The sequence below is a fragment of the Eubalaena glacialis genome, chromosome 8, assembly GCF_028564815.1.
Source record: "Eubalaena glacialis isolate mEubGla1 chromosome 8, mEubGla1.1.hap2.+ XY, whole genome shotgun sequence".
Lineage (NCBI taxonomy): Eukaryota > Metazoa > Chordata > Mammalia > Artiodactyla > Balaenidae > Eubalaena > Eubalaena glacialis.
In genome coordinates this window covers 66,433,542-66,457,790 of record NC_083723.1, presented here as the reverse complement: position 1 = coordinate 66,457,790, position 24,249 = coordinate 66,433,542, and the positions used below count along the sequence as shown (strand labels likewise).

General features: G+C 33.5%; 1 protein-coding gene across 2 annotated transcripts in view; it reads left to right on the top strand.

Annotated features, from left to right (window-relative positions):
• Positions 1 to 12,955, top strand: part of MIOS (meiosis regulator for oocyte development) — a 40,212-nt gene extending 27,257 nt beyond the window's left edge. For both annotated transcript variants that reach the window (XM_061197754.1, XM_061197755.1), the window contains exons 8-12: positions 265 to 423; positions 4,530 to 4,682; positions 6,091 to 6,295; positions 11,293 to 11,422; positions 12,586 to 12,955. In XM_061197754.1, coding sequence (XP_061053737.1) covers positions 265 to 423; positions 4,530 to 4,682; positions 6,091 to 6,295; positions 11,293 to 11,422; positions 12,586 to 12,682 — 744 coding nt within the window. In that variant the 3' untranslated portion in view covers positions 12,683 to 12,955. The remainder of the gene's footprint in view (positions 1 to 264; positions 424 to 4,529; positions 4,683 to 6,090; positions 6,296 to 11,292; positions 11,423 to 12,585) is intronic.
• The last annotated feature ends 11,294 nt before the right edge of the window (positions 12,956 to 24,249 follow it).

Here is a 24,249-nt window from a genome sequence, read left to right as displayed (position 1 = left end):
CTGTGGATCTTTTATAGAACAATTATCAAAAGATAGTAAATACCTTGCCTTTTTTAAAAAATATTTTAAATGATCATGAATGCTGTATTGTAATTTATAATAGATGCAGACTTCTTAGAGATCACATATCTAGATTTTTACAAGGGCTTTTGTTTTAAACTGTTTTCCATTAAGAGTAAAATTGTTTCAAATGTAGAATTTATGAAGCAGAAAATACAAATAGTCAAATGGATTGCTTTAGAAAAATCACTTTGAATTTTCCAGTTAAATAGATACATCGAAAAGTTGACCAATGAAATGAAAGAGGCTGGAAATTTGGAAGGAATACTGCTTACAGGCCTTACTAAAGATGGAGTGGACTTAATGGAGAGTTATGTCGACCGAACTGGAGATGTCCAAACAGCAAGTTACTGCATGTTACAGGTTAGCGCAGCCTGGTGGCAGCAATTTTTTAGGGAGAAAAAAAATGCTTAGCCTTCTGTATTTTCTTCCCTCACTGAGTGGATATGCCCTGTTGCTTGCTGAGGATCTTTAGAAGACATTTAGCTTTAATCACTTGATCTACAGGACTTCTGCCTTACCTTACGTCGCTAAGCCTCCTGCATTGGGTTATCTGGGTTTTCCTTTCACTTTGAGAAGTGTCAGTCTTGAATTTATGTAAAGCTCAAATGGAGCAGAGACACCTCTCTTCGTTTTCTCCAGTTGTTGACAGAACAAAACCTTCTACAAAGAGATTGCTTTTCCCTGATCTGAATTACTATACATCTTTCTTGAAATACAGAAGGCAAGTTACACACAGCTGTCTTCTCATTATTCCCTTTTATTATCTCATTTCCTCATTTATTAAATGGGCATGATTTGGTATGATCGGTCATCTATTTTCTCTCAGCTTTTACTGTCCAGTGGTTAAAAATGGATTCCTGGCAAAGATTCCCTACTACTTTGCTTTTGTTGGAAATATGGTGACATTTTAGAGCTTTTTCCTGAGATTTCCTGTGGCCCTCCAGCTAATCTTATCCTTCTTAGTGTTCTCTTTCCCATCCTTATCCTTTTATACAATATGATAGCATGCTGCATACTGGCTAAGCAAAGTAAAATGCCCCCTCCCCCCACCCTACCTTCTTATGAACAAAAGTAGATATTGATTGGCCCACAAACCACAATGTAAACTTACCCTAAGGTATCAGGCCACTGCCCATGGAAGAAAAGGTGTCCTTCTATAGCATAAGGTATCATTGTTTTCTTACTGAAATGAGTTCACATTTGTTAAATCAAACTGTAGATATATGGCTATGGAATGCAAATGGTTGGTAACCTCTTAACAAGGTTTATAAAATCATTTAAAATGCGGTGTGTAATTGAATCTTGCTTTAAAAAAAAATCTAGTCTGATCATCAGCTGCCTTTTAATTGAGAAGTTCCCTCCATTTATATTTATATGGTCAAGATTTAGTCTATCATCTTGCTATTAGTTTTCTCTTTTGCTTTTTCTTCTTCCTTTTGTTTTTCTGTTCCTTTCCTGCCTTCTTTTGGGCTAATTGAATATTTTAGTATTTCACTTTATTTTATCTGTTAGCTTTTTAGCTATACCCCTTTTCATTATCTTCTTCTTTTGAGTAGTTGCTATAGGTCTAACAATATGCATCCTTAACTCATCAGTCAACATTTTACCTCCTCTTACTTTACATTTCACACCTGATACATCATGCTTCCTACTTCACCTTTTCTCTTTCTTACCTCACACCTGACACTTTCTGCTTTTTGCTTCATATTTCATGTTACAACAGTGTAATTCCATTTACAAATCCCCCTCCTTTGTCCTATTGTCTTGTATTTCGCTTCATATTTTGCTTCATATTTTTTTTTTTGCTTCATATTTCATGTTACAACAGTGTAATTCCATTTACAAATCCCCCTCCTTTGTCCTATTGTCTTGTATTTTGCTTCTACATCCATTATGAACTCCAACTTAGTGTTATTATTTTTGCTTTGAACAGTCAGTTGTCTTTTATGTAAATTATGTGAAGAATGAAAACATGGGCTTTTATATTTATTTACTTATTTACCATGCCTGGTACTGTTTATTCCTTACCAGAGACTCAAATTTCATCTCATATCGTTTCCCTTTGGTCTTTCTCTTTAGCATTTCTTATAGTTCACATTTGCTGGGGACAGATTCTCTCAAATTTTAATTGAAAATGTCTATTTCGCTCATTTTCTTTCAGCATTTCAAAGATGTGGTTTCACAGTGTTCTGGCCTCCATTGTTTCTGATGAGAAGTCACATATTACTATCCTTGTTTCCCCTATGTAATGCTTCATTTTTCCTTGGGCTGCTTTCAAGATTTTCTTTTGATTTTTAGCAGTTTAACCCTTGAAGCCTAGTTGTGGTTCTTCTTATCCTGCTTATGATTCACTGAGGTTCTTGGATCTGCAAGTCAGTGTTTTTCATCAGATTTGGGAAGTCTTCAAGCATTATTTCTCTAAATATTTTTTTCTGCCTCAATCTCATTCCCCTTCTTGGACTATTATTGCACATATATTAAACCATTTGATATTGTCCCACAGATATCTGAGGCTCTGTTTATTTTCCTTTCATCTTTTTTCTTCTGTTCTTCAAATTGGATAAATTCTTTTGATTTGTTAATTGGCTATTCTGTCACCTTCTATCTGATGTTAGGTTTTCCAGGGAATTCTTAATTTCAGTTATAGTACTTTTTAGTTCCAGAGTCTCCATTTTTTTATAGTTTATATTTTTCTGCTCAGAGCCCTATTTGTTTACTAATTAAAACACTGTTTTCCCCTAAGTCTGAATAATAGCTGCATTTAGATCTTTACTTACTCTAACATAAGGGCTATTTAAGGTTTAGTTCTATTGACTGCCTTTTTCCTTTACTTTGAAGCACATTTACCTGTTTCTTTATATGTCTAGTGATTTTTTATTGAATACTGGCCATTGTTTGCAGTATATTATAGACATCTGGGTTCTTTTCCTTTTTTCTGAAGAATGTTGGTTAATGCTTTTGGAAGTTCAGTTACTCGCTGATCACTTAGGTCTTACATTTTGTTACTGTGGGAAGCCCATGGCATTTCCCAAGCCCTTCTAATTTTAATTTGGTCAGACTTAATCTCTGAACTGTTTTCTCTGCAGACTTTTTCAGACCTTGATTTTAAGTTTTATTGGGGCGGGTCTAGAGAAGACTTACCAAATATGAATTGATCAGATTCTTTCTTAGTTTATCCTTACTGCCGTGGAAGGGGAAAGAGTGGGGTATGAAGATTTCTGATTTTTCTGTGAATTTTCTTTTTAAATCAGAGATTGTATTATACTTTAGTACTTAGTTCTGGCTAGTTGGTCATAATTAGGACTGTAGTAGATGTTTATTTTTTTAAGAAATGAAGTTGTCAAGTATGAGTTTTTCACATGTTCTTTTAGCTAAATTTAACTCTAGTAATTGAAATTAATACTTAATTACTAGGTGAAAGATACGCTTCTATTTTGATGGAATGTCTAAAGGTAGATTGTCTTTATTAGCTGTTATAGGTTTCTTCCCTTTTTCCATAAGATGCATGCTAAGTTGCCTCTGACATTTTACTTTCTCTGTGGCCCCCAAACAGAACCGGAAAAACTTGGCTTTAAATTAATGGCCGTAGCATCATTGGAGGTAGAGGCTTTCTCTACTTTCTTCATCATGTGAAGATAAGGACAATATCCTCGACAGAGCTAAAAGCATTCTGTGAAAACCCAAAGCAAGCGTAGGTGAAATGTGGAATGTCACAGCTGCCAGGGAAAATACAGCTTTAGGAAAAGTCTTAGTGGCAAAAAATTGAAGTTCTTAATGAGAAGGAATCTAAAGTAAATTTAAGGAAAAGGAATTGTTCCTTTTCACTGTGGCCTAGGGGCAAAAGAACTAAACATTTTTGGTTCAGTTTTGGTTTTTTTCTTTCTTTCTTCTTCTTTTTTTTTAATTTGAAGGCGATAAATATATGTTTTAATTGAAGGCAAGGGAGAGAATAGGCATTTTTAACTTTTAGATAAATAGGTATACAAAAATAGCATCTTAATCCACAATACATTGCTAGATATGAAGGACCAGGCTCAGTATTATTTTTAAATGTGATTGAGCAATTTTGGTGTGTATTTAGATGAGATAGTAAATATATTTTGTGAACCTAGAGGTTTTAATTGTTGGGACAAAAAATATTTGCGTCATTTTTTACTGCATTCAACTAGGAAGGTGAATTGATTGCTCTTAGGTCTTTAAACTTAAATAAGAGGTAGAAAATTACACTTCCCTGGCAAGGTATAATGGTGTATACAGTGCATATTTATGTCGTTGGTAGAGGCCAACTTAAAGTAAATTAATGGAGCGTCCATCAGTTATTTTATCTGTATCCTCATTAGGAGCCAGCTTTTGGCAAAAAAGAGACCCGTTTCTTCCCATGTGACTCATACTCGCATGTTGCCTAGAATCTTCAGGCTTACCCAGGAAAATTTTAAAAACTGAAATAATTCATGTTTTCTTTTTAGGGTTCTCCCTTAGATGTTCTTAAAGATGAAAGAGTTCAGTACTGGATTGAGAATTATAGAAATTTATTAGATGCCTGGAGGTTTTGGCACAAACGAGCTGAATTTGATATTCACAGGAGTAAGTTGGATCCCAGTTCTAAGCCTTTAGCACAGGTAAGTACATTGTTTTGGAGAGAATCAAATTGTAACATGTACCTAATAGCCCAGCCAAAAAATAGAAGTGTTTACAGCATGTTATATAGGGTAAATTGAGGGTTCAATCTAATAAATTGTTATCAATATACTCATTCTTTTGCTCATGTTGAGTTCCCATGTCTTTATCTATCCCGGAGTGCACTTTGTCCTTAATCTTCCTGTTTTTTTGATCATGCCACTTCCTAACAATCATCTCAGTGTCTTGAGCTTTAGTCTGACACAGAGCAAACCACAGCAGGTCTAGAGACCTAAATCAGTCCTAGGGTTGTCCAAGGTTTTCTAGTATATTCCAAGATCTTTCAGAATCTAAACTACTGTATGTTCTTACACATTCCACTTACATATTGACACTTTCTGCACTGTACATTACATATAGTAATAAGGCAGGAGTTGTTTCTTTAACAGTATATACATATATATCTATATGTCTAATTAGACATAGAAATTTTTTTTCTTTAAGCAGTAGTTTAAAAAACATGAGATCAACACTGTATATAAAATAAACAACAAGGATTTACTGTATAGCATAGGGAATATATTCACTATTTTGTTATAACCTATAACGGAAAAGAATCTGAAAAAGAATATATATATAACTGAATAACTTTGCTGTACACCTAAAACTAACACAATATTGTAAATCAACTATACTTCAATTAAAAAAAAGCAACATGAGATCAATTATTACATAAAGCACTTGACGTGAGATCACTGTGTCTGAGTTCAGACGTTAAATATCAGGTATATGCTCCATGTGAGCACTGGATGGTGCTATTTTCTTATTTTAGAAATTTGAGAAATTACTGTTTGTATTAAAACAACCTGAGTATTAATCATATAGCAGTACAAGATAATATTTGTTACTAATCTATATCATAAGTGTTCAAGAGTCTAGGAGTTTAATATAAAGGCGTAATGAACAGTTTATATTGCTGTTATTCTAAAGTTTTAACTATAGGATCCTTAACTCCTTTTTATCTTAGGAAATGAGTGTTTTCTTTACAAGAAAACTTTGTTTAGGAGATTATATCATTGAAGTTTGTATCAAAAGTCATATTGGGATATTTTATAATGTCCCAGGGTGAACTCTAAAGTCCTTGTTATTTTTTTCTGTAGATCACAGTGATGTTAGGAAGAATATAACTAAACAAAGGTAACAGAGAAGAAGTATTCAAATAATGTAACTGCTAAGTGGAAGTCTTAAATGAGAGCTCATCAACTTAGCAGATAAATTATTTTATAATACACAACAAAATTTTAAAAATTATTTAAAAGTAATTTGTTAGGATCAAACTTTGATTATTTTAAATTTATTTTATTCATGAAGTTTGCATTATATTTATTTCTCCTTTCATTTGTTTTATAGGTGTTTGTGAGTTGCAATTTTTGTGGAAAGTCTATCTCCTACAGCTGTTCAACTGTGCCCCATCAGGGCAGAGGTTTTAGTCAGTATGGTGTCAGTGGCTCACCAACAAAATCTAAGGTCACAAGTTGCCCTGGCTGTCGAAAACCCCTTCCTCGATGTGCACTTTGCCTCATCAATATGGGAACACCTGTTTCTAGTTGTCCTGGTATGATATAATTCTACAGTATACATTTTGGAGCTGAAATTGTTTCTACATAATTGATTTAATGTTGTAAATAAAAGACATACCCACTTGAGTTTATATTATTTCTAAGAGCAAGCCACTTTGCTGGCTTGAAGGTTTTTGTGTTTTCTATAATTTATGAAATCTGTACATTAAAAGTAAAATCTATATCCATGATATCTCAGGTAATCTCACAAATGCTTGCCAATTTAACATTTGTGAGAAGAGCTTAAATATTAAATAATCTTATACCATTTTCTTACCACTTTTTCTAAGAGGAGCTCCCTCAAATTTTATGTTTAAAAGTCACTGTGGCCCCATCCAGTAACAAATACCCTGTGTGCCTAAAGAATTTTTGATAGTCTCAAAGCACTTTGACATTTTCTCTTATTTCATGTTCAAAATCTACCTGTGAAAATATGTAGAGAATGTATTAACCTAGAAGTCAGATCCTGCTACTTCTTTTTTTTTTTTTTTTTAACATCTTTATTGGAGTATAATTGCTTTACAATGGTGTGTTAGTTTCTGCTTTATAACAAAGTGAATCAGTTATACATATACATATGTTCCCATATCTCTTCCCTCTTGCATCTCCCTCCCTCCCACCCTCCCTATCCCACCCCTCTAGGTGGTCACAAAGCACAGAGCTGATCTCCCTGTGCTATGCGGTTGCTTCCCACTAGCTATCTATTTTACGTTTGGTAGTGTATATATGTCCATGCCACTCTCTCACTTTGTCACATCTTACCCTTAATCCCTCTACTTCTAAGTTTTGGTGTTGGCTTCTGCTATATTCGTCAGCTACCTAGTAAATATATATACTTTTTTAATGGTTAGAAATATTAACATTATTGTTTACTGCTTAAAGTAAACATATAGAGAAAATTTTTGAGAACAGTAGATAATTGAATATAATGTACCTAGTGGCTAGAAATATTTCAGTTATTTATATACTTGATACTATAGCAAAAAATTTAATGAAAAACATTTGAATATCTGGCATACTGGTAAATGAATAAGGAATAAAGAACTGAGTATGGTGTCAGAATGCCTGTTGTAGTTCTGGCTCTGTGACATTTAGTCGGTGACCTTGAGAGTCACTTTAACGCTCTTACATATGAGGTGTTGGACTGGGAGATCCCTTCTAGTTGTGAAATTCTGGAATTCTGTTCTGTAGCTGGTTCTTGTAAATAGTCTGTTTTATTGTTACATTAACATCTGTGAAAGAGATTTGCTAGTATCATTAAGTTATTTTTCAATATAGTGCCTTTTTTTTTAACAAATGTGATGTTTTCAAATGCACATGTTAGTTTTGACTTAAGCTTTAATCAAGGATTTTCATTTTTAACATTGCATGTTGATCACTTTTTTTACATCCTTGATACAAATAAATAGAAAATAACAATTGGGAATAAAAATCTAGTACAATGAAAGAACAAGGAGGCAAAATATAGTGTAAATAAGTTCTATGTGAACTGAGATACATAGAAATAGTTCAACTTAATATGTCTTTTGGACCATAAGCCTCAGGAAACTGTAATGGCTAGAGTGCTGTTTCTTTTTGCTAGATACTAGCTTTTCAGTTTTTTCTATTTTTGAAATAGGTAAGAAAAGATAAAAGCAATTTTCTGGAATTTGAAGAAAATTAAATCATAAAACATTTTAAGTTCTCTGTTATAGAGACTATTAATTTAACGAATATTCAACATCCAGGTTTATCAAGTCTTAACATTTTCTCATACTTGCTTCAAAAATTTTTTTCTAAATTTGCTTCAGAAATAATTTCTTTATATAGGTTTGAGTACTTGTTTAATGCACTAAGTTAAGGCTGATGTGCTAGGATGACTCAAAGATCCTCGTGGAGCTTATGGTATATAATGAGCATGGATAGCTAATGTAAAATAAGAAATTATATGTTTTAGAAAATAAATACTAGTCCAGAATCTTTCATCTGTCATTCCAAAATCTCTAAACATCTGAAAAGCCAAAGTTTTTTTGTTTTTTTTTTAATGAATTTACAATAATCTCATTTGGCAAAAGAAAAAATCTGTTCAGAATTGACGTGAGGTTATTAAAGTTTTTATTTCTCTTGTTTATTTGTGAACATATGTTTCACTGCAGAAATGCTAATGTGTTTAATTACAGGATGGTGCCTCAGACTTTTCCTGGAGGTGTTATATAATATTTGCTCATTATTTTCCTAACATCCCCAAACATTCCAAATTCTGAAATACATTTAGCTCTCTGAGGTGAATAAGGGATATAATATAAAGAAAATGTTAGGAATTTTGAAAGAGGGTAACATTGCTTCTATCTGAAGCATATCTGAAAAACCTCAAAAAGAAGATGCTATTTATGTTGGTCCTCTAAAGTCTGATAGATTTAAATATGTGAAGATTTTAGGGAAGCCTATCCAGGTTGTAGGCAAAGAGTACAAAGTATGAACTAAGGTAAAGAGATTAGTGAAGATGATAAGTACAGAGAGTGTATGGTAACTACCAAGTGCATCAGTGTGACAGAGCCTAGGAAACAGTGTAGGAAAATTAGGGGAGCCTGAATCTGATCTTTAAAGGCATTACTGAGCTGAGTTAATTACAAAATAATAAGCATTTTCTTTTTTTATTCTGTAAAATCAGAAAAATCTGGGTTCCAAAATAAAATAGGACCTGATAGAAATCAAATGTTGGCTCATGGCAGTTTAAAGGTTTAGGTATACAGACCTCTGTGTTGCTTTGCCTGCAATTAGAGATGGCATCCATCCATCATGCTTTGTGATCCAAATGGCCAGAATTTCCATAAGCTTATTTAACTGAGGGTTACAAATTTTTACAGTCAATTGTGCTTTGAAGATTGGAACTCTATTGAAACTGTCTCACTGAGTTTATAATTATAAATGTTTAGTTATAATGTTTACAAGTTATAAACAGTAATATTTAGCATTAAAAATTGTAAACATTATTCAACAGTGTTTGTTTAGTAGCTATTTTTCTAAGTGCTAGAAATGTTACAGTGAACAAAACAGATAAAAATCGCTGTCCTTATAGAGCTTAACTTCTAGGTATGATACATTTTTAAAAGTTAGATTATATATTAGTTTCTTACTCTTCTTTTTTTTTATTATTATTGTTGTTGTTAGTGCCTAAGTGAAACTTTAGTTACCCTCAACTATTCTATAGCACTTTTCATAATTCACTGTAAATCTTTTAAATTTAAAAGCTATTTGATCTTAAAATGCCTTCTCACATGGCAGTGAGGTAGAGCTGTTATTTTCACCTTCATCAGAAACATGAGGACTAATCTGTTCTGGACTCAGTCTGTTTTCTCTTTGTATTAGAAGTTACAAAAACAAAGTGAAAATCACTAATGAGAACTATACACAAATGTATAAAATACCTTATATTTAAAAGGTCTGTATTTCCTTTTTCTCTTCTCTCTTTTTCTGTCTTTCATTATTAATTGTTTTTATGAAGCTTTTAGGAAGAATTTCAGTGTGTGTACATCTTAAATCCTTGAACCACCTTCACATCCTTTCCTCTCCATACTATTAGCAAAAAGAGATGGGTATTTTAAATAATTGTTTGCAAGACAATTGTGGTCATTACAGTGTGACCAGCAATGGCCCAGGTGAAATTTTGAACATAGCATTATGTCTTAATAGGTACACAATTGCTTAATTAAACTTAATATTTTTACTTACTCATTTTTCTATTCTTGTCTCTAATTATATATGATCTTAAAATAATTTGATTTTCTGTTTTAGAACAAAATAAAACATATTAAGGTGGCCAAAATTAATAGAATGAGCATTTTTCAAGCACTAAAAGTTACGTAAATTTGTGTGTAAATGTACATGTGTAATAACACATTTTTCTTCAAGTTTTTGTGAATAACCAATGTATAGTAATGTATATATATATCGTGTACTGTGATAAATCAATCATCAGTGAGTCTTTTACTCTGCTTTAAGATAGCATTGTCTATACTAGTGCCTTGGATTGTTTCTCCCTTCTTCATACCACCTCTTTGGGCTCTTCCCAAAGGTCATTACTGTCCTAAATTGTGTGTTAGTTTAGTCTCTTGCTTGTCTGTATAGTTTTTTTACACGTTTACTGTCGTCTGTGTTTTAAATTCTATGTAAGTGAATCATACGTGTATGTCCTTTGACAAGCCTTTTTTGCTCAACATTGGAGTTGGGTTTTTTTTTTCTTTTTTTTGGTTTCAATTATGCTGATTAATGTGGTGGTCATTTATTCCCTTTTTTTTATTACTGCTTTGTATTCCATTTATGACTACAACACAAATTTTTCTATTCTACTATTGATGGACACTTGGTTTCCAGATTTTTACTGTTATGAACAATGCTGCTATGAACACTCCTACATATGTCTCCTTTTACCATACACAAAAGTTTCTCTAGTGCATTTTCCTAGAAGTAGAATTGCTAAATCATACTATTTGGTAATGTTTTACTTAGGATTTTATGTCTGTTCAGGAGGAAGATTGGCCTATAATCTTCTTTCTCATATTGGCTTTGTCTGATTTTGTTAGCAAAGCTATACCCACCTCATGAAGTGCATTGGGAAATTGCCCCTCTTTTCCTATTCTTTGGAAAAGTTTGTATAGATGAAAATTACCTGTTCTTTCAGTGTTTGGTAGAACTCACCTGTAAACTGGACTTGGTATTTTCTTTATGGGAAGTTTTTTAAACTACTGATTGTTTCTCTAAAATTGTTAATTCAGATTGCTTCTAAGTGGGTTTGGTAATTTCTGTTTTTCCATTTATTATTGACTATTAAAAATGTAAGGAAACTCTGGTTATTCTGTATTTTTTTCTATCTAAACTAGATTCTAGCATTAAAATTGCTGTTTCAATATGATATGTGATTTGTATTTTGACATAATTTTAGAAATACCTTTTAAGAAACTTTGAATAAAGTATTATGATATAGTTAATGAAGATCACTGTCTTTAACCCATAGGAGGCTCCAAATCAGATGAAAAAGTAGACTTGAGCAAAGACAAAAAATTAGCTCAGTTTAACAACTGGTTTACATGGTGTCACAATTGCAGACATGGTGGGCATGCTGGACACATGCTTAGTTGGTTCAGGTAATCAGCACATTCCTTCTTCTTTTAATTAATTAATTAATTAATTTTTTTAGCTGCATTGGGTCTCGTTGCTGTGCGTGGGCTTTCTCTAGTTGCAGCGAGTGGGGGCTACTCTTCGTTGCAGTGCGGGGGCTTCTCATTGCAGTGGCTTCTCTTGTTGCGGCGCGCAGGCTCTAGGGCGTGCAGGCTTCAGTAGTTGTGGCACGCGGGCTCAGTAGTTGTGGCTCGCGAGCTCTAGAGCACAGGCTCAGTAGTTGTGGCGCACGGCTTAGTTGCTCCGCAGCATGTGGGATCTTCCCGGCTCAGGGCTCAAACCTGTGTTCCCTGCATTGGCAGGCGGATTCTTAACCACTGCGCCACCAGGGAAGTCCCCATTCTTTCTTTAATAGGCTTGGAGTTAGAGGAGGTAAAGCAGATGGCCTTTTAAATAGTTCAGGTTTATACAGCCAAAGGATGAATTTCTTTTATACTGTCACTTAAGTTAACAAAGGTGGTGTGAACATTTCTATCACTAGCCTATGTAATCTTAAACTATAAAATTAATACCTGTATAAGAAATTGTTTATTATGTATGGGTTAAATATTTGAAAAGCATTATTTAACTTTACTTGGGGAAAGGATATATTTACAGTTTTTTACGACTGACCGAATATCCTATCATATATAATATATAATATGTAACTGAATTCAATGATAGAATACATGTCAAACTCCTATATTAGTTATCTCGTAAATAAGTTTGTTATGTAGTAAGTACGCACTTCATACAGTAGAGACTCAAGACCGTATTTAACTTTTACTTTGAGTAGTATCAGTGGCCCTGTACTCTTCAGTGCTATAACTTTTACACCCAGTTTGTCACATTGGCTTTAATTTAAACTCTGAGCACATCCCTGTCACATTCATAACTGTAAATGAGATAGCTTATTATATATTTAGAAAGTAAAGCTGTTCATTTTTCAGTAACTTTCTCCCCATGTTCAGCTTGGCACTCATTTCTAGTTTAATGCTTTTAATGCTTTTTGTCTTTGGGTTTTAATTCCTGTATTTTTCAAATGCCATTTGAAAAATTGCATTATAGATATCAATAGGTGTATAGATAAATGTATGTATGTATGTATGTGTAATTTAGATGTTTAACTGTGACTTGACCTATTTTTCAGGGATCATGCTGAGTGTCCCGTGTCTGCATGCACATGTAAATGTATGCAGTTGGATACAACAGGGAATCTGGTACCTGCAGAGACCGTCCAGCCATAAAATGTTATCCCCTAAAGAGGAACCTTCAAGTGTGGAGCTTTGTGATAGATGTTCTTCATAGCTCAGAAACATACCTCAGAACAAGTCACTCGTGACTTTCCTGTAATGGGAAAATAAATCATTCTATCAAATCACCAATTTGATGTTTGAGTGATTTTGATGTACTTCACAGAGACAAATGCTGCTGAAATGAACATCAGAGTGTGGGCATGAATTCTGTTCAGTAGGTTGGAAAAGTTCATTTTGGAAAGAACTTTTTAGGGTTTTGTTGAAATTATGAACACTGTGCAAACAGAGTTTCTGAAGTGACCAAGAACAGACCTTGAAACCATACTTTTTATGTTGCAATTGGTTATCTTTCAGTAAAATCTATACACTTTTAAAATAGAATAATATGACCAATTCAGTGATTCAGACAGTAGTTTAAGCTTACTCATGCTTAGATTCCTTCCAGATTAAATTTAAATTGTGGATTTTTACTTTTAGAATTAGAAAGCCCCCTACCCTACACTGGAGAATTTTATCAAGGTATGATTGATATATATATTTTTAAGGAGTCTCTTCTCTCATACACTTTGATTTTATGGTAAGAAATCTTTTGGCACAGACATTTATTGTCTTCCAAAGAAAAGTCAAAATTAAGGATGTATCTTACAACTTTTTCTCTTCTGAGGAGAAAAATATGCACCATTTCAAGGAAACGTATAAAATTTTCCTTTTCAACCTTTTGCTTTCCAATGTCCTTATTTGTCTTCAAAGATTTCTGTCCCTATTAATTTATCATCTTATGCTCATCATCTGGAAGCATTTGGCTGAATACAAAGTCTATACAAGTCTGTATGTGACCAACCATTCAGCATAATCTATGTCACTATGTCCTACTGTCAGATTCCCTCTTGCGGAATATCCTGTTTTTTCTAAGGTAGACTGGGAGATGTTGGGGAAACCAGAGTCACTTTGGAGACAATTTCACCTTTAATGTAAGTTTCTTAAAGTAAGTATATTTGGGCCAATTTAGGGACTTTATTTTCAAATTTTATTTTTTCCCTTTTCACAGCTAGATAGTTGGAAGAGAAATACAAAGGATTTGTAGCATCATCTGACATATGCAGAGGACTGAACTGAATTTCGTAGTTGAAGTTGTACTTATAGAAAAATAAAAAGTAAGCCTAAAAATTATCTTACAGATTTTGAAGAAAGAAATATCTTAAACAAGAATTTTAGAAGCTTTCACGTTAGCAATTTTACCTGGTGAAACTAAGATCTGTTAGATTAATTTGAGGTATGACTTAAATCCTGAACAAAGGTGGATTAAATTTATTTTTTACTTTGAGATCTGTTACAAAAGTCTCTTTTCTAGGAAAACATTGCATATCTACTCTAAACATCTCACCTAGATGACAATCTTTTGTTTAAATGAAAGAACTGGGAATAGTTACAATCTTTTTTTTTTTTTTTTAAACAAAGATTGTTATTAAGGGGACTTTTTCCAGTCTTCTAAGTAAATCTTACTGATTTCATTTTACTAAAACATAACCTTTACCTTTAAAGTTGCTTCAGTTGAAATGTTTCTTTCAAATTTACTCTGTCCAAAATATGAAAAGTCAGCTTTAGTGTCAAACTGTTATATACATTTTCATTTCTCCTTAGCTAAAGTAAGGTAAATTTTTGAATTGATGTTTATAATAGGGTTATATCTAAAATATTTATAATTTTTGGAAGTACAATATAAGACATAAGCATAAAGTCTATTATATAACCTGTAATCACAGGATGACATTTTTAAGAATAATTGTTTATGCCTGTGTCAGCCTTCTGATATTTTCTGTGAAACCCAAATATTCATATAAGATGTCTGTTATGCTTGTTTTGCATTTCATTGTATGTGGACCATGAAAATAGACTAATTTTTTCATTTTTATTACTTGGTCACTAATATTTGGGTTTATAAACTCAACGAGATATTTTACCTAAACATGTTCAATAGAAGTGTTTAATAAAAGTGTTTTTATTATTTTTTTAAATTGAATAAAAATGGATTGAAGTCAACATGTCTAATCTAGAAATTATCTATGACCACTCTGCAAATAATCCAATAAAATAATAAAATAGTAGTTATTTTGATGACAAATTTGATTCTTAGTCTTAGAAGTAACTTTTTTGTAGACTCTGTTTTTCAGCTTTCCAGAATGGTTATTATTCATTAAAATGGTATATTTAAAAAGTATCTTTCCATTGTCAGTGCTACACCCAGTAAGTATTAGAGTGAGAAACAAATAGTCCTGCATTTAATTGCATGGCTGGATGTAATTTCAGTCACTCATTTGACTGCAGATATTCAAAGTATGGGTTTTGAAATTTAAATTATAATCCTAGCCCCAGTATCTTGGCCAAGTGACTTGACCTTTTTGAGCTTCAATTTCCTAATATGTTAAAAGGTATAGAAATTCCTACCTCATAGGGTGATTGGGCGTGTTAGGTGATGAAATAAACATGAAGCGTTATATCCCTGTCACATAATGCTCTGTAAAAGGTAGTGCTTAACAGTCATTGTTACCTAATCTTTATTGGTTACTCATGTGTCAGTACTTTTTAATTGAATATGGTATAATTTAAACAAAGTATGTACATTTACATTTGTCTCAGTAGTGAAAATTTCCCAAGAGCTTGTTTTTCCAAATCTGGATAAATTATGGCATTTTCTTTTGAGATAGAACTTAGCTACTTTTGTTTATCCTGTATTTAGAATATTACTTTCTGCTGTATGAAGAAGTCCTCTGAACGACCACCTAGGATTTTAATGTGATATAAGAGTGAACCCAGGGATGAAAATTAAAATTTTGGTGAATCTGGACAGTTGACCAGTAACCATTGAAAACTTGAGATTTTCATATCGATATTCAACTCTTAAGTCCTGGCCTTCATAGGAGAAAGTATCCAGTATTTTCCCAGTAAAATCCTTCCTTTTCTGCCATTCTATTACACTTGATGTTCATTTAAGTTAAAATGTTGGGGGGATGGTGATAATAAAAAAGGAAGTACACTGTGAGGTTTGTTCTCCTTCGGGATAGCTGTAGTTAAAACAAGTGGGCACTAAGTAGTTGTACATGTCTAACATCTGCTCAGATAGAGGCGTCAGAGAGAGGGGAGAGGCATTTTAGGTTTTAGTTCAACATCCTCGTATAGAGGGCCTGTGACCCCCATGGCCATGGCAGAGATGGGGCTAGCTGGACAACTGCTCTCCTAGCCACTACTCTCCCATTATATCATCTGCCTATTTTTCCCTCCTACTCGAAAATTTTGTAGGTTTCTTTACTGATTATAGAAAGCAGTTTATGAAAATATTAACCTTTATAAAGTATTAATTGTTTACTAGAGTATATAGACAGAAGGAAAGTTCCCGAAATGTTTTTAAAAGATAGTGTAATCCAGGTATCAGACTAACATAGATTGCCAAAACAAAGAACTGATTTCATTTAGGAATATTCATGATAAATTCATAAGTAAAGTCAATATCTAATCCAACAGTATATTACTGAGAACAGTAGTTACTGTTGGTGCTTATTATTTTCCAGGTACCATGCACATTATCCTATTTAATCCTCACAGTAGCCCTGTGAGGCAGATACACTATTACTGCTCCCATTCTATACATGAGGCAATTAAGGCATAGGGACATTAGGTCACTTGTCCTAGGTTATACAGCTAATAAATAGCAGAGCCAAGACTTAGACTCCAGTAGTCTGACTTCCCAATCTGTACTTTTAATTACTGTTTTATACTTCCACGTCCTACTTTATGGGCTGTGTATAGGAGAATAATCCACTATGACAATTGAGGGTTTAATATATTTAGTATTAATACGCCAAAAGAGAAAAAACATGTCAGTGGCTCTTTGGATGTAAAAAGCAGTTGATAAAATCCAAAAATTGATTCCTGATTTGTTCTTTAGATTTAGTTTTTATCATGAAAAGAAATGTTTTTCCTCCATTTTTTCCCCCTTCTATTTTACTGTCTGTCTCAAACAGCCAGCATCAACGTAGTGGGGAAATAATAGACAGGAATAAAACAAGGATCATGTGGTTACCGTTGGTTCTGCACATGGCAGTGCAGAAGAGGAAAGTGGATGGAGGCACACCCTTGCTTCTTTTCCAAGTCTTTAAAGTTTGGTATGGCAAAAATACCATAAAGAGTTAAAAGGCAAGCAAACTGGTAAGCTACAACATGCATACAAATTTAATACCCTTAATTCACAAAGAACGTTCTCAAACCCATAAGGAAAAGACACAACCAATGGATAATATTGATCAAGGACTTGTATAGCCAAAATAAAATGGCCAACAAACATAAATAAATGTTAAATTGGTAATAAAGTAATGCTGATTAAAACGACAGCAGGATACTGTTCACTTGCCTGTGTAAATTAAAAGGAATAATATGTATTTTCATGGATATGGGAAAGGAACATTCTCAAATAACAACTTGTGAGAGTATATTATTAGTACAAGTGTTCCTGAGGACAGTGAGTAATATGCATCAAAAGCCTTAAAAAGCTTCATACCCTTTGACATAGTATATTGGAAATATTTTCTGAGGGATTAATTGGATAAGTGCACAAAGGTGTATGTTTCTATGAAATGGTTATCACAGTATTGTTTATAATAACTTGGAAACCTAAATGTTCAATAATAAGTAAAGAAATTGTCACATGCATACAATGGAATACTAACAAACTATTCAAATAGTATGGGTATTTTTATTGACAAAGGACGATTCATGATATATTTATAAATGGAGGGAAAGGCAAGTTATAGGATAGTACATATAGAATGTATTTGTGTGGAACACTATTGGAGAATATAAAATTTTAACAGTGGTCATCTTTCAAGAGTAGAATTTTAAGTGGCATTTTTCTTATCTGCATCTTCTAGTTTTTCTACAATAATGATGAATGTATAAATAAATGAATATGCATATCACACACACGTTAGTGGCTTTTATAAAAGTTACCCATGACCTGTTATCTTGTTCTTACCATAATGAATAATCAAATTATTATGAGGTGAAGAAACTTGCTATAAGGTATTATGAAAATGATTACTGAGATTTAATTGTTTGGAAAGCATTTTTCTAGATTTCCTATTCTACAGTAATATATAAGAATAATAAACAGATGTGGTTCTTTCTCTTAATTGTCTCTTTTGTCATATTTGGAAACAGTGCATTTTGTTCTCCATTTAACACATTGGGAAATGGATCTATAAAATAGTTCTGATTTTCCTGAGGTAGTATTACATAATAATGACTTTGTTTCAATCTTCTCTCTCCTAGATGTTCCTCAGGATATTTCCTGACTCCTCTGTTGTGGCTCTGGGCCTGTGGCAGGACACCTATCCTCTGTGTTTAGAATTTAGTTAATTTTTGTCCAATCCAGTCTAGAGTGCATTTTACTCAACTCGTTTCCAATAATTTAAGCTACTTATGTTTAAGTGATGAATTCTGAACATGCCTGCATGTCCATGCTTCCAGCAAAGAACCAAGCATTAGCATGCCTACATGTGCCAGACATTTAAGGTTATGATTTCAAAGGATTGATGGCACCATCTTTGCCTTGGAGGAGCTGTAATATCTAATGGAAGAGGTAGACATGAGCATTGTTTTCAGCAGACTCAAATTCACTCAGATTAATATTTATAATTGCTGGAAAGAGTATCATTATAGCATCTTGTCTCTTTCTGCAGCCAAAAAAAATGTCAGTTTATTTTATTTAATTTTCTAATTTTGGACTTCCAAAAATTATTTTCTAATTAGAAATAATTTGAGGAAGTAGAGGTTGCCCATTACATTTTTCAGAAATGTAATTTTCTAACAACATTGTAAAGCAACTGTACGCCAATAAAAATTAATTTAAAAAATGTAATTTTCTTACTGATCTACTATTAATAGTACAATGTTTTGAAAGGCTTTGCTAAGAAGGTAACTTTAGGATTAAAGGATAATTTATGTAATGTCAGAAATAGCAGCAATAATAGTAATTTAGTGCATACAATCCTTTCACCATTCAGTTTATGAAAAGCATGTTGCCTTAACATAATTTCATAACTGGAAATTAAGATATAGGAATCTAATTAGTTGGTCTCTTAAAATATAAAGACAAGAGTAGTCTGGAAGAGCATTTGAAGGGATTAATGTATCATAAACTTGAAACAGGCATTTTCATAAGAAATCATGCAAATGATTTGGTCTTACATCTTTTAACTTAAAGAATATTAGCTCCATTTATATGTATACATATGTATGTACATGGGGAGGGAGGGTGAGCCAGGGTGTGGGGGACGTGTATGCAAGAAAGCCTGGAGTTTGAAAGGGCAAATGACAAAATTCATGTTCACATTTTATTATATTGCAGCCATATACTTTGCTGGTGAAATTCAAGAAGTTGCCACTGCCAGACATGTGGTAGGTAAAACGAAATATCCTTTTTAGCATCCAGTAATCTGATAGCTGATTATAGTAAAAATTTGAATGGCACAAAGTTCCTGTGCTACATATATCAGTTATGTCAAAGAAAAAGTACTTTCCCCATTAATTTGGAAATTTGTATTATTCATTAAGCAGGTATACTTAATATTTGTACAACTATGTGTGTGTAGCTTTATGGCACATAAATGTTCTCCAAATAGATGAAGATGTATAATTTATGGAGCAAAATACTCAGCAACTTGATAAATATGGGGAAGTTAATACGTTTTCTCATCTTAAATCTGACCTTCCATTCCTCAAAAATGGAATGTAGGATCAGTTGTGACTCTTAGGACGAATGCACCAGTTTTTAAAGATAGATAGATTTCTGAGATACATTAAATTCTTTCTGGAAAAGTGAGTATAACTCTAAGTGAATGGTAAGATACTGCTGGCTTCCAGAAGAGAATACTTCTCCAGGCCAGGAACATTATTTTCCACTGGAAGCATTAGACAAATTGGAGATAAGCTGGGGCAGATTCTCAAGGTCATTTCTTTTGGTAACATTGTTCACCTAATTTGGTGAACAAAAAATTTTTTAAGTCTATTTCATTGAATTCTTTTATCTCTACAGAAAATGTATGAATTATAGAATATATCTGTTCCTTCTAGGGATCTGAGAAATTAAAAATGTATATTGTCCTCGCTGCTGATAAAACATATCCTATGGGGGAAAATGAACCAAAAAGTTATTCGGTACCTTTCCTGGTTTGCCTCTTTTGCTTCTCAGTTCTTTAAGAGTTCACTCCCAATATGTGGAATTCTACTGATTTCTAAATAACTTTTCAAATATCTTATGTTAAGTTTTGAGTATATATTTTCTCAAGCAGAGACGTCTGAGCAGAATGAGAATGGATTCTCATAGAACAAAATTGCCAAGCATACGTGATGGAACTGTAGGGGAAAAGAGCATAATTGTAATTTTCCAAGAAGCTTAAAAATAGCTCTACCGTTATTGTGCACATGGCCTGACAACTGATCTTTCTCATTTTGCCAGCATTCACCTACAGTACCCCATCAGCAGCTGAACACATTCTTCTCTGGGATAAATGATTAATGAGTTGTCTATCACTTCCACTCCTTTTGTACCGAGTGGTAGAGGCTTCAGTTGATCATATTGCAGCCATCAGCATCATTACTGAAATTGATTCTGCCATGGGAGGGTTATGCTAGGACAATAGATTAGCATTTAAATAAACAAACTAACTTATGGCATTAAAAATAACATAAAATAATCCCTTCTGAGTCACTCTGTTGCACCTGGTAAGGTTGTTTTGTTTTGTTTTTGCTGATCAGCTACCATCATAAAACCTTAGGTTGAGGAAAGAAGGATGGAAGGCATAGAAGTTGAGTTGTTCTTGTTTTGAGTACAACCCACTAAGATTTCCAAACTTCCCACTCTCTTTATTAATCACTGTCATGTTATATGAAATACATTTAGGAAATTACACAACTTGCATGCAATGATGAACAGTAAACTTGCCAAATCATTGCCTTTAGAGAAAAAGTAAAGGGGTAAACACATTTTTGAAAGGCTAGAATTAGTCCAGAAAGGAAAGAAGTTGGAGGATTGAAATTGACAAATGATACTCAGATACAGTGAAATGAAACTTTCCTAATTTTTCAGCAAGCAGATGTGGGAATGAGGAGATAAGAACATCACAATTTAGATGTCTTGGTGATGTGGGCTGCATTTCTAAAACAGATGGCAGAGAATGAGGGTCGGCATAGGCCTAGAAAAAAGTGATAGATTGTAGTTTTGGTAAAGTGATATACTCAAGGAAAATAACTGGAACTTAGAACTTCTATTTTAGCATCTCTTTCTGCTCCTGGGATAACTGCCTGAGAGTTCTCAATATTACTGAACTTAAACTTCCCCTCAGTTACTTTTGTCTTCCAGCATATGACTCTTTTGTCCATTCCTCTTATATTTTCCTATTGTTTCCTGTCTCTGCTCTCTTCTGAATTTCATGAGACCAACTGTTTAATGTACTTCTGAATTAAGACAACTACCTGAAATTATATTGGTCAAAGTGCATGTGCATTTTCTTCAGAGCTGAGACTGGTTGTACAGTGAAATGGAGCCATCGTAGGTTTTTCTCAATCCAGCTGCTTCTGCCCTATATTGATTAAGATTCTTTCCAGAATCTAGTAGTTAGGCTGTGGGTGATGGCATTGTTAGTTTCCATCTTTTTTCTGGTATGTGTATATTTTAAGAAGCTAGAAGAGGCGGCTTTGAGTACTGCTAAGTAGAGGACATGTTTACCCAACAGTGATATAAATAACTGAGACTTGTATTTTGGAAAGTGGGCAGAATATGATTTCAGTAAGAGGGAACATTGTTGTGATATGGGAAAAACAAAACAAAACAAAACAAAACATGGGAACATGAATTCTACAAGTGGCCCAATAACAAACTTCCTTTCTATGTTAAAATTCCCCAATGACAAATGACTCTCTTCAGTCACTGTGAGATGAACAGGTTAGGCTAAGATGTGCTCGATCTGGAGATGAGCGAGTGACTATGCCCTTCTTTACCCTCGACACAAGTTGCCAATCAATTACGCTCTTTTTCTCAGAACCTTTTTCCGCATCGTATTGGAGGCAGCAACTACCAACTGGTCAGCATTCACCTGTTTGCCATTTTTAGCTCTAAAATTTGGTATGCCCTGACCATTTTTTACTAAAATGTGTGGGGGTTAAAACTCTAACAATTCATGATTTTAAGTATTTCATGAGTCATTTTTGTCTCTATACTGAGTCCATCTAAGTAGAAATTACCTATTTCCAGGTTGTAATATATTGTATATATAATTGTAGTATATTGTTACAATTATATATATAATACATAAATATAATACATTGTATATAAATAATATTGTATAAATGTATAGTGTTATACAATATTATTTGGCGATGTATATTGTAATATGTTTTAATATATTCAAGCCTTATTTGAATAAAACTCTTATTTGCATGCCTGCATTCTTATGAATGGAAATGAATAAATTTGTTTCCTAGTAACAGCAGTTTCCATAGCCCATAAACACTTAAATATTTCTCATCAGTGCTCTAGAAGTTCTTTCCTAAATAAAGCAATCTTTTTAATTTTCATCAAATAGTTTTTCTGTTTTAGCATACATCCTTTATTGAAATCTTAAAGTCTGTAATCTTCATTCTATAACGTTCAGGCTATATAAGTGAGGTAACCACTTTCCTCTCTGCTGGAAGGGGGAATGTTTTCCTGTGCCACGGTGTAATTTGCTTTGCAACAATTATTGCTATTTGTAACCAGATCTTGTGATCACAAGACATACACATGTAGCTGAATTTAGAATCTGTTGAAAACACAGAAGGCAGCATGACTGTTTCTAAATGTCATTGATTTAATGATTTTAACTCATAAAAAATTTTAAAGTTCAAATGCATCAATCCGAATACTTCATTTCTGAAATTTTCTTTATATAAATCCCTCAGCGTTCTGTTGCTGCAAATGGCTCTCTTTATGCATTATTTTATTTTCCCAAATCTCTGCAGTTTCCTAACCTCATTTCCAGTGAGACAGTTTATCAGACTACTTATCTCTAGATTCTATTTTTAAAAAGATAGAAGCCAAATGTCATGGATTTCAGACTTTGTAGGGAGTCATACCTAGAAGCATATTGTGCTTATAATCCTGTCTAGCCCTTTGATTAAGAAATCATAGATGTATATGTAACTGGTGTCTTTTACCAATTATTGTAGATGAAATTTACAAATGTTTCTTTGTGCCCCCCCCCTTTTTTAGGCCTATTTTTTCTTTAAATAAGCACTGAAAGAATCAACCTCAAATCACAGATTAAACAGGGAAGTATTATTTTTGTTTAAGCTACTTTAGGTATAGTTTTTTTTTTTTAACATCTTTATTGGAGTATAATTGCTTTACAATGGTGTGTTAGTTTCTGCTTTATAACAAAGTGAATCAGCTATACATATACATATATTCCCATATCTCCTCCCTCTTGCGTCTCCCTCCCACCCTCCCTACCTCGCCCCTACAGGTGGTCACAAAGCACCGAGCTGATCTCCCCGTGCTAAGCGGCTACTTCCCACTAGCTATCTATTTTACATTTGGTAGTATATATAAGTCCATGCCACTCTCTCACTTCGTCCCAGCTTACCCTTCCCCCTCCCTGTGTCCTCAAGTCCATTCTCTACGTCTGCGTCTTTATTCCTGTCCTGCCCCTAGGTTTTTCAGAACGTTTGTTTTTTCTTAGATTCCATATATATGTGTTAGCATACGGTATTTGTTTTTCTCTTTCTGACTTACTTCACTCTGTATGACAGACTCTAGGTCCATCCACCTCACTACAAATAACTGAATTTCGTTTCTTTTAATGGTTGAGTAATAGTCCATTGTATATATGTGCCACATCTTCTTTATCCATTCATCTGTTGATGGACACTTAGGTTGTTTCCATGTCTTGGCTATTGTAAATAGAGCTGCAGTGAACATTGTGGCACATGTCTCTTTTGGAATTATGGTTTTCTCAGGGTATATGCCCAGTAGTGGGATTGCTGGGTCATAGGGTAGTTCTATTTTTAGTTTTTTAAGGAACCTCCATACTGTTCTCCATAGTGGCTGTATCAATTTACATTCCCACCAACAGTGCAAGAGGGTTCCCTTTGCTCCACACCCTCTCCAGCATTTAATGTTTGTAGATTTTTTGATGATGGCCATTCTGACTGGTGTGAGGTGATACCTCACTGAAGTTTTGATTTGCATTTTTCTAATGATTAGTAATGTTGAGCATTCTTTCATGTGTTTGTTGGCAATCTGTATATCTTCTTTGGAGAAATGTCTATTTAGGTCTTCTGCCCATTTTTGGATTGGGTTGTTTGTTTTTTTGATATTGAGCTGCATGAGCTTCTTGTAAATTTTGGAGATTAATCCTTTGTCCGTTGCTTTACTTGCAAATATTTTCTCCCATTCTGTGGGTTGTCTTTTCGTCTTATTTATGGTGTCCTTTGCTGTGCAAAAGCTTTTAAGTTTCATTAGGTCCCAT